The sequence below is a fragment of the Pterocles gutturalis genome, unplaced genomic scaffold (genome assembly GCF_000699245.1).
Source record: "Pterocles gutturalis isolate BGI_N339 unplaced genomic scaffold, ASM69924v1 scaffold27594, whole genome shotgun sequence".
NCBI classification, from domain to species: Eukaryota; Metazoa; Chordata; class Aves; order Pterocliformes; family Pteroclidae; genus Pterocles; species Pterocles gutturalis.
This window is the reverse complement of record NW_010134023.1, coordinates 60,534-71,436: the sequence shown is the minus strand read 5'-3', so window position 1 is coordinate 71,436 and position 10,903 is coordinate 60,534. Positions and strand designations below refer to the sequence as shown.

Here is a 10,903-nt window from a genome sequence, read left to right as displayed (position 1 = left end):
CACCCCCCGCCCCTGCTCCTCCGCACCTCCAGCTCCTGCCCAAATTCACACCCCGGGGAGGGACGGGATGTCCCCAGGCCCCACCACACCCTGCAATGCAGCACTGGGACACCCCTGTTATTTTGCACTGCTGCAAGCTGCCCACCGTACAATGAGAAACCCCCCCAGCAGCCCCCGGCACTCACAGACAGCGGCTGGCCCAGGGCACGGGGCCAAACTCTGCTGAAGGGGAGGAGGAGGGCGGGGGGCTGCACTAGGGGCCAGGGTAGGGGTTCCCCTCGGTGCTCCAGCCTGGGGGGAGACCTCCACATGCAGCAGGACACGTAGGCTCAAGCCACAGCTGAGGGGTGAGGGAAGGTGCAGTGGGCCCTCAGGGACCACCTATTGCAGACACCAGCAGCCCCCTCCCCACCCCACGCCGCCCTAACCCTTTGAGGAGCCCAAACCAGAGCTTCTGCACAGGGCCAGCAATCCAGCCCCCGCCATCCAGCCCCCAGGGCTTTTCCAGCCCACTGCAGGGCCAGGGCTGCCTCACTGCTCATGGCCAGAGGCTGCCCCCCCCCCACCCCAACCACGGGGGTCCTGCCTGCCCTAGGGAAACACACCTGCAGGGTGGGAGCTTTGGGAAGGAGCAGCAGCCCTGGTCCCTCCAGGATGGGCAGCAGGGACAGCCATCAGGCTAACCTCCATCCAAGCACCAGCACCAGACCCACCACAACACTCCTGGAGTTAAAGGAAAAGGGCATTTAGGATCTGGAGCACCAGCAGGGCTCGCCTAGCCAGCAGGACTGTCTCATCCCAGTGCGGCCCTGGCCGGAGCCCCGAGCGATAGCAGAAGCACACAGGGCTTGGCACAGGCTCAGGGCAGCGCTAGGCTGTAAGGAATGTGGGGCTTGCAGCCAAGCCCGCCTGGAAAGATAATCCAAAGCGGAAAGAGCTTGTTCGATGGGTGCTGTCAGAGGGGGGAAAGACCAGCTGGAGCGGGAGGTGATGGCGGGGGGCTGTCCCTGCTCACACACTGTGAGGGGTTTGCTGGACCAGCTTTGTCCCATTCCCCATCTCCATAAAGCCATCCCTGGCACCTGGGAGTGCCTCAAGGACCCCTTCTCGACACCCATCTCTCCCCAGTGCCCAGGGGAAGCGAGCAGAGGAGGGCACAGGAGGCTGCAGAGCCACTGAGAGCTGTCACTGGCTCCCTGCCCTGGGCTTTCTTCGTCTAGAGAGACACAAAGGCACAGCTGGAACCCTGGCACTTCACAGAGAAACACGAGTGTCCTAGAGCAGTGACTGCACAAGAGATGCTGAGCGCAGTGGTGAGATGTCTCTGGAGCAGCAGCCCCTCATCCTGCAATGAAGCGGGACTTGCCCACCATTTTCCAGGCAAGAGGCTTTGCCAGGGCTCCTCTGCCCAGAAACACCCAGGAGGGAAGGGGATGTGAACCCAGACTCCAGCTAGGAAAAGGGAGACATAACACTTCCACAGCTTGCCCATCTCTGGATGGAGCAGGGGCAAAGCAGGAGCTTCAGGCTTCCCAAGCACTTTGAGAGTCTGTAAACACTCGCAACCCCAGCCTTGTCCTGTGGGTACGTGCCTTTGGCTGCATCTCCTCCCAGCTATTCTGTCATCCCTAGGAAATGCCGTGCTCCCATATCGCAGCTGCTGAATCAGCTTCCCCAGGCGCGATGTGCTGGTCGGTGGCCTGGAAGAGACACGGCCAATGCTCCATAACGTCAGGCAGAGGATCCCAGGGCTCCTGCCTCCTAGCGGGCGGTCAACACACCCTTGAACCATGGAGCACAGCTGGGTGTCTTCTATGAGCACATCTGCCATCACCCAGCTTCTTTGCCACCAGGAGAGGGAGGATCTGAGGTTCAGGCTCCGAGGCTACATGCTGGAGGGCTGAGCTGCACTTAGTAGGTGCCCACCTGAGTTCCCTCCCCTCTGCAAGCAGCAAGAGGGGCCCTCCAGCAGCTACTGGCCTCACATGGCAGAGGTGAGATGGAAAGGGCAAGTGGTGCTGGGGACACGAGCACAGCACACGGGTGCTGGTGGCTCAGAAGGGTCCTGCAGCAGGCGGGAAGCAGGCAGGGAGCTGCCAGCGCTTACAGCAGCAGCTCGTTCCCTCCTTGTTGCCATGCTCTTCAGGCTGCTAGGAGGGGACTTGGTGCACTCAAGTCCTGACAAGCAAAGGAGAGCAGCACCTGTGGTGAGATCAGGCTGGAAACATGCTGCATACTCCCACATCCCAGCACGGCAGAGGCTCCCCACTGCTCCAAAGCAGAGAAAGCCAGAGCAGCCACCGCAGGAACAAGTGTTTGTGGGAACAGAGTGAGTTACAGAAGACCCTTGGCTAGGCTGCATTGGTGACATACTCCAAGTGCTCCCGAAGGCAGCTTCTGGGACTCAAGAGGTCTGGTTAATGTGCAGGGCTGCTAATCACGACTCTGCATCCCAGGCCTGTGCAGCAGCCAAGGGCGTGGAGCAGATCCGCTCAGCCGCCAAGAGCAGACGTGCTTTGAATCCATCCCTTGCCCAGCAGGAGGGATCCCCCAGACCCAGAATTAGATACCTCCAGGCTTTTCCAGCCCAGTCCCCCAGGCCCAGCCAGAGGCCAAGCAGCAGTTTGTAAAGGTGTGGGCTGCAGGGATCGGGAGAAGCCTTGCCAATACACTGGCAATGGCAAGCCATCAGCGCCTTGAGACACCATCAAGGCAATGGTGCCCAGAGAGAGGGTCTGAGGTGCAGCTGCACACCCCCCAAGGAGCCCTCCCGCCTGCTTCCCTGCCTGCCACAGCCACTGTCACGCTGTCCTGGAAGACCATCCCTTTTCTAAGCAAAACAGAGATGGGATGTAAATAAGCATATCCTTGGATTTCCCAGGCCAGGGAGTTTTGCAGGAAGGGCTGAGCTATGCTGGGCAACAAGCAATGAATCAAAAGCAGCTCAAAACAGGACACCTCAGAGGAAGAATTAGTAAAACACCCCCGGCCCTTATTGCTCCAGCCCTTTTGTTCTCTGCTGACTTCACTTCCCCGTCTGGCTCATGCATGGAGAAAGCCCGATGACAGCATGGAAAGATGAATCATCCTCCTCTGAGCACTTGCCTGTGCATAGCCGTGTGCCAAAGCCCCCATGTGCCAGAGCTCAGCGCCTGCCAAACAGGAGCCAAAGGAGCAGCGCCGAGACCCAGCTGGCCCCACTGCGGGCTGGGGCGGCCAAAGGAGGGTCCAGAACAATGGCAGCTGCTCTAACCTGCTGCTCTTCCAGAGGTCAGACATCAAGGTGTCCTACAACCATATGGTGACCGAACTGTTGCTTTTTCTTAGAAATGGGACAGCGTGCATCCGAGCGCCCGTAGCTACAAGCGCATTTCTTCCATGCCTCACCGAGGCAAACAATAACAGCACTGTTTGTAGAACAATTCCCTCCTTAGTCCAGATTATACTTATCTCCTGGCTCCTGTGAGCAGATGCCTGCGTGGCACTGGTACGATGGCGCTGGAACAACGCTAAGTGGTCATTATAGTTGCCCAGCCAAGAACCTAAATTTGTAACAACTCTCTCCTTTTTAGCACTAGCAGAACCACCACCAAGAAAGCTTCATATTGGCTTTGTGCTTCTCTTAAATATATTGCAACAAATATTCTGGTGTTCCTGTTTACGAATCCAGTTTGCTTCGCACCAGCAGCAGTGACTAGCATTTCTCCTTCTTTAGGGATGGCTCTACCAGGGTTGCTAAATGTCGTTGAACCTCAGCAGCAAGAGGATGGTTGTTTAACACGGCAGAAGCACACTGCCTCTTTTCACGGGCTAGAACAGGAATTCAAGTCCAGCAGCAGAGCTCCATGAAGCAAAGCAGTACACAGTTCACCCTCATTGCCTAGAGCAGCACACAGCAGGGAACTAGCCACAAACCTGCAGAAAGTGCAAGTTCTCTTCAGCTCAGGCCTGTTAAGTGCCATTTCAAGGCCATCCAGGAAAGACCTCAATAGTTAGAAAGTCAGTAAGGCTACAAAGGGACTGCTAGAGTAGAGGGTCTCCTGCCCCAGGAGACAGGGAACCACATCCAGAGGCTCTTTAACCCAGCCCTAGCTTTTGAGCACATCATCAGAGCTTTTAAGAACAAGATAAATCACATAATTAAGATAAAAGCTAATCAGTTAAATGCAAGAGCTACCAAAGCACATGCAGTCTGACAGCTACAAGTCTACTTACAAACTAAGATACTCCTATCATTCAAAATATTTTAAAAAATTCAGTATAAAGACCAAAACCCACACTGTTGCGTCATTGTTGCCTTAGCGTATCAACACTTGAAAGGGCTGGAAGTCAGGGAGCAATACTGTGGAATAAGAAAAGGTAAAAAGTACTGAGACTGAATATGACTGAATATGCTACCGCATACTGCAATGTGATGGAGATACGTATGCTCCCCAGACAACTTCAGAAAAGGTGGTGACACTTCAGGGCCCTCAGATCAGGCAGGCTCCCTGCCACTTTGCTGCACGCCTGTGTTTTGCTAGCCAGACCCAGGAGAGACCATCCCCTTCTCTCCCAGCTTAGTGAAGACCAGCTCTCAAACCAACACCACTCTGTCCTCAGTCCTGGGCATCTCCCTGGTACTCCAGTTCCACCACTCACCACAACATGCAGTAACGCCTTGCTGTTCAGACCACTGGTCAAAGTTCAAGGATGAAGGTGTTTACTTAAAATGCAGATTTGTAGTAATGTTACAAATTTTCCAACAAACAAACACCAAAATACATCAAGATTATACTTCCTAGCCCAGCATCTTAGTTATCTTCCTCTGGTTAAGCTAAAGCAAAGCACTGTTAGCTTTAAATGGTACCCCTTCCTCCTGCCATGGGCTGCAAAGGGGCTGAGGACAGAAAACAAAAACTAAGACCCTTCCACCATATCATTCTGTCCCCACTTCCACTTTTAAAAGGTCTTTTCCAGCATCTCCTGCCAAAAATACTTTATTTTCTCACTAAGGAGACAAAAGACTGCAGGCAGTATAATAGCATTTGGGGTACTAGGCAACCTTTAAAGCACAGTTAAAGCTGTGTTCCTATACAGACTTCCCTACATTGATGCCACTTCCATCCGAGCAGCGTGAGCACGACAGCAGGCAGTGGTGTCTGGCAGGGACAGGGCTGCAGTCCAAAGCAGGAAACTAACAGTACACGCATATAGGCGAAAACACATTTTCTTTCAGCTCTCCCTCTGGGTTTGTGGACCAAGTGCTGCAGCGACATACAGGGATTACAATCACTTCTGGCAACCACTGTAGGGTACATAAAAGTGCATTTTCATTACGCTGTAAAAACAAGGTCTTTATGGTTCTTGCTATGAAGATTTGTAATCCATATCTGAATCAAGTGTGAACCTCTCAAATGCTCTAAAGCATCCAAAACAGTGCTTCTAGTCCTCTCTTTGGCTGGTATTCTCTATCTTCTTAAAAATTTTATCAGAACTACGGGCTGAACAGGAGTATTTCTGGAGTGCAAGAGCTGCCTGGTTTTACCCATCACATACAGACCAAGCACCATGGTTACAGTCTGTAGCGCTAAAATCAAACTGTGAAGGCACAAGAATAGCTGACAATAAGCAATTCTGGTATTAAAATAGGGCTTAGTACTCCTGCGGGCTGGCAGCTCATCCCACCAGGCAAGAGTAGTTAAATCTGTTCCTCTGACACTGGTGGTTTCTACTACAACATTGGGAGAAGTTTGGGTTGGAACATCTGAGAAATGAAACCTAGGCTGTCCAACATCTCGAACATGTGAGTAGATAAAACCTGGAGTTGCAAGAGGAATTGATGTGGGTGTGCTGGTATCCATGTCGGACACCACTGATACAGTAGTCTCCCAAGATGATGTCAAGTGCTCCGTCACAAGAGAAGTTGAAGCCTGGGAATAACCTGAGCTGAACTGGTCTGTAATGGCTGTGCTTGGCAGGCACTTCAGGTGATCATCTGTCAGAGCCACCAGAGAAATATTCTGTAGTGCCAGCGGGCTGTCACACTTTAGAGATGGCACATTTTTAACTATCTCCATGCTCTTTTGGAGCCACTCTTGGAAGCCAAGAATTTGGCAATCGCATTTCCAAGGGTTCTCGGAAAGGAAGACTTCCTGCAGCTTAGGTAAAGCAGTGAAGAAATCTCCAGGAAGAGACTGCAGCTTAGTACTATTGAGGTAAACTTTCTGAAGGTGCCTGAGATTATGAAAGAGGTTTCTAGGAAGAGCCTCAAGCCTCGAATCAAAAAGGGAAATGTTCTGCAGTTTCTGAAGGCTCAGGAAGATGCCCTCTGGCAGAGCAGAAATATTATTTGTATGCAGAGAAAGGCCCCGCAGTTCATTCAGACCACTGAATACATTCTGAGGAAGAACACTAAGCTCTGGATTAAAACTCAGCACAAGAAGCTCTAAATTTGTCAAGTTACTGAACACAAAATCTGGTATTGTTGAGAGCTTTGTGTGATACAGCCACAGGCTACCAAGATGCCTCATTTCTCCAAACAATACTTCTGGAAGAGACTTCAGTGGGTTCCTGTACAAGGTCAATTTAGACAGGTCGTGCAAGTGCAGAAAGAGCCCAGGAGGCAAAGCCTCAAGCTTGTTTCTGGAGAGCGTGAGGGTTCTCAGTTTATGAAGACAATGAAATGCATCAGGGGCGATGGACTGGATGTTATTGCAATGCAGGAAGAGTTCCAGCAGCTCCTTCAGGCTGTCAAACATACCAGACTCTATTGAAGACAGCCTGTTAAAATACAGCATCAGCTTCTCAAGCCTGGTTAATGCACTAAATATATTTCTAGGCAGTGCTGCCAAATAATTTCTCGACAAGTTCAGTACTTTGAGTTTGGCAAGTTTCTTCAGCACGCCACTGGGAAGTGCTGTTAGTTGGTTTTTGTTCAAGAAAAGCTCCTCCAAACTAGTGAGTTTGTCAAACAGATTTTCTTCAATGGATTTCAACCGGTTATTTTCCATGATTAATTGCTGAAGCTTTATCATGTCATCAAAGACTTCTGGGGGAAGTTCGCTCAGCTTATTATCTAGCAGTTTGAGAGCTTTTAGCCTTCTCAAGCCTTTGAAAGCCACTGGTGAAATCAGAGAGATGTTGTTTGAAGACAAGATGAGATGCTGCAGCTCCACCATCCTAGAAAAAACATCCTGCAAGTACGTTACATTAGTGTGCGTTATGTGAATTTCTGTCATGTTGCAAGGCAGATTCAATGATTCCAGGTCTTCTATGTGGGGACCAGAGCAGTGAATTGCATTTTTTGAAGAGCAGTCACATCTCTCAGGACAAACAGATGCATCCAACTGGAAGAAAAGCTTGATCACCACTGACAAACGAAACACCAACATCGTGGTTGAAGTGCCAGAAACATTAGCTGTTACAAGAGATAAGAGAGAGTCAGGATTTGATCACGGGAAGTGAATAACTTAGCAGCCGACAAAGCTGTGTGAATATATCACAACACCTGCAAATGTGTGCAAAATTTCTCTTGGCTTGAATGCAAACTTCAGAATCTCTATTACTATTGACGGCAAATATTTCTAAGATGCTCAGCTTACACCAAGAAGTACAGATAAGGCTCTTCTGTAAATCAAGTATTCCTTGTTTATATTTATACTAGTCAAGTATAATAAAAGCATATAAAAATCATGATGAAACTCTAAATAGTCATAAGGCATGTATTTATTTGAACAGAAAAGCATTAAAGTTACACACAGAAAGCCTTTAAAAAAAATTATCAAAACGTCCTGCACCCAGAATATTTTTTTTAGTGCAGGTTACCTGAGGTTTAAAAACAAAGTTTAGCCTGCAAAAATAGACAATGGAGGTAAAAAGGGTGTCCCATATTTTAAGTGGCCAAAAGCAAAACAGCACACAGTTCTGTCAAATCATCTCAGCATTTGCAAGTGATCCCTTCTTGGAACAGCCCAAGAACACACAAGAAGCAACAGGCTATTTTTGATGTAGCCTGAAATAACACACAAGAGCTCACGCAGCACAGGACAGTAGTGAGCCTCTGATAACCGACAACTCTCATTTCAACAGCTTAACACACTACTAAGTTATCAGGAGTATTAAAAACACAATGAAATGAGAAGAAAGGAGTGACACGAAGTTAGCTAGAAAGCTGTAGCAATAAAGACTGATCTGCATGAAACGTAGCACAAAGTTGGAAAGTTGTATAGGTTTCCAAACAACAAAAAAGGAACAGGAAAGCAATCATTGCAGCTGTAACAATAATATTTAAAAGAACAAGTCAAACAGAAATGCACAGTTTAGAAATACTTCCTTAGTGAGATCAACAAGTCCAAGTGTATCAGAAACCTGGAAGTCAAGCACCTGGCTGATCAGAAGCAGCAGCTGGGACTGCCAGAAGAGCTGGCCAAGTTCTGCAGACATAGCTGGAATAGCTGACACCGTGTCAGCCTTCAGCACCAAGAACACTCCGGGAGAGGGGAGCTCCGTTCCAACATACACTTTTCCAGGTACAAGAATGAAGCTCTCCCACATCAAGCCCCCAGACAGACATGGGTACAAACCCCATCATTTAAAAAGGTGTAAATCAGGTGGGTAGCAGGGCTTCTCACACTCCTGACCTGCTGACAAGAACATACTACCGTGGATCACAAACAGCCGCAAAAAAAGCAAAAGGAAGTACTTCAACAGAAAAACTACTGGTTATGTTCAGAGTACTGAAGACCGGTAAAATCTGCATCCCTTCCTCAGGCAGGGAGGGACATGGCACGTAGGGGTCTCAACTACCAGCAACACATTGCCGCAAAGCAAGCTCTCACTGGGCTTTCTACAACTCTAAGACTGTAACTCACCAAAAAGAGGCCATGAGATTTCACCCTTCCAAAGGGCTTTTCCATGTCAAACAAGAATCTTCCAGAGGATCTCACTCTCCTAGAAATCCCCCCACCCCAAAACTGACCATCTCTCATAAACCAGTGACGCCTTCACCTCAACAGAGAAACTCAGAAGCCAGCCTGGCCCTGATTCTACCCGTCCCCCCCTCAGCACACCGATGAGAGCACATCCCTTCTCCCTCGCCCTCCAGCCCGCGCAGCAGCCAGCTGAGGAGCCACTTCGGGGCGGTGCGTGAGCACCACCCTCCATGCGGGGCAGAAAAACACCAAGAAATTTCTGTTTCAAGCCCTGACTGGCATCTCAACCTACACCACCTCAATCCAAGACTACGGCAGAACTACAGGATTCAGTGAAATGAGATAAATAGATCTAGAGAACCAAATGGGGAAAAAAACCAACCCAAATTGTTATGCTACAGACTGAATGCAGGTGCCCCAGAACACATGGCTGCAGGGCAGAGTCTGTAAAATAAGAAACAGGCTAACGCTAGACTGTAGACTGGGGACATCTGTTTTCCTGGTCTCATAACAAAAGACAAGAGACTATTCAATGAGACAAGGTTAGACACTCATAAGTGCTAGAAGAGATACATTTTCACAAACAAACAATGACAAGGTAAGAAATTATTTGCAAGGGATTAAGGTCACAAGCATATGACTAGCACAGGAACCAGATAATCCTATGGATCTCAAACATCTAGAGCTGCTAGTGATTTTTTTTTTTAAGAAATATTTAAATTCCCGTAATTGAAGATTTTAACAGTAGAGAATACAGTAGGATCCATATAAAGGGTCATACTTACACATTCCCATGTATTAACATTTTCTCAAACCCTCGTGTGAAACACCTGCCATTCCAGAAAGGACACCAGCCTGGCCGGTCACTTACCATGTTCAGGTCTACAGCTTCCTTCCCTTTCCACCACCCCCTTAATGTTTCTCAGACTATGAAAGGATCCCAGAAGCAATACATAAATACTCTTAGTATATTAAAAGCCACAAACCAGTTCTGAATTAGTTTCAGAATACTGAGCACACATAGAATTTAGTATGGTGCTTCAATTTTTTACTTTCTTGCAAGTTTCTAAACTCATATGAGCATGAAAAATGAATTTTGAACTGTACCTTAGAAACTTATCTGTGTTTTAGAGGAACTTACTAGGAGCATAGCAATCAGGCTTCACCATGATTCTGCACTTTAAACGGGAAGTAAAACAGCAAAACGCATCCTCTAGATAACTCTTTTTATTTGCGTAACCACTGTGCAAGGCCAAAGAGTTTAAGCTTCAGAGCAGATCTTGCCTACATTTAGTTGTGTAAGCAACCTGCTTCCACAGGTTGCATGCAACTCCAGAAGTGGAACTTGAGACCACTCACAAAACAGTAATCAAAAAGTAAACTGTAAAAGAAAGTTTGAAGTCACAAATAAAACTACTTGTAGCTTCTTTGACAGTGATATTGGAGTATGTGCTTCAACCAACCCAGTGCAAACCTGGGTAGAGTCGGAAATCTGCATTTCAACATGAATTATGAGCAGAAAAATTACTCCAATTTGTAAGACAGTTTCACCCTGTCTGCTACACAGGTGCATTAGGTTTTGAAGGAGCGGACGCATCTACTTTAAACAACCAGCGACTGATATGCACCTTCACAAGGCTGCTCTGACTTTTACTTTCTCGGAAAAGTGGAATCAAAGCAATATGAGTTTTCTACTTAATACTTTGGCTAAGCAACCCAGGGTTGACCCATTTGGCTTCTGTTTTTCCTCCGTGTCTTCTGTAGTCACAGGCCAACAAAACCTAGTCTGAAAGATTCCGAAGAGAAAAAAGCCTTAAGTTATCAAAATATTAGCTTGAAATTGAAAGATTAAGTTTTTGTAACTAAGTAACCAGGTATTTCAAGTATCTTGTCTCCAAGTTTAAAATAATGTGCTCTGCAATTGAATGTTTAAACAGGAGGTGAGCCACGGGATGGAAAAGATGTCTTCATTTCTGTGTGATTTTTCTGGA

General features: G+C 48.1%; 1 protein-coding gene across 1 annotated transcript; it reads right to left on the bottom strand.

Moving 5' to 3' along the window:
- Positions 1–5,450: 5,450 nt before the first annotated feature.
- On the bottom strand, positions 5,451–10,550 carry GP5 (glycoprotein V (platelet)). The gene is made up of 2 exons (XM_010081458.1): positions 10,541–10,550; positions 5,451–7,399 (listed from the first exon to the last, which is right to left on the bottom strand). Exon 2 carries the CDS (start codon positions 7,371–7,373, stop codon positions 5,451–5,453), a length of 1,923 nt encoding a protein of 640 aa, XP_010079760.1. The 5' UTR covers positions 7,374–7,399; positions 10,541–10,550.
- Positions 10,551–10,903: the final 353 nt, after the last annotated feature.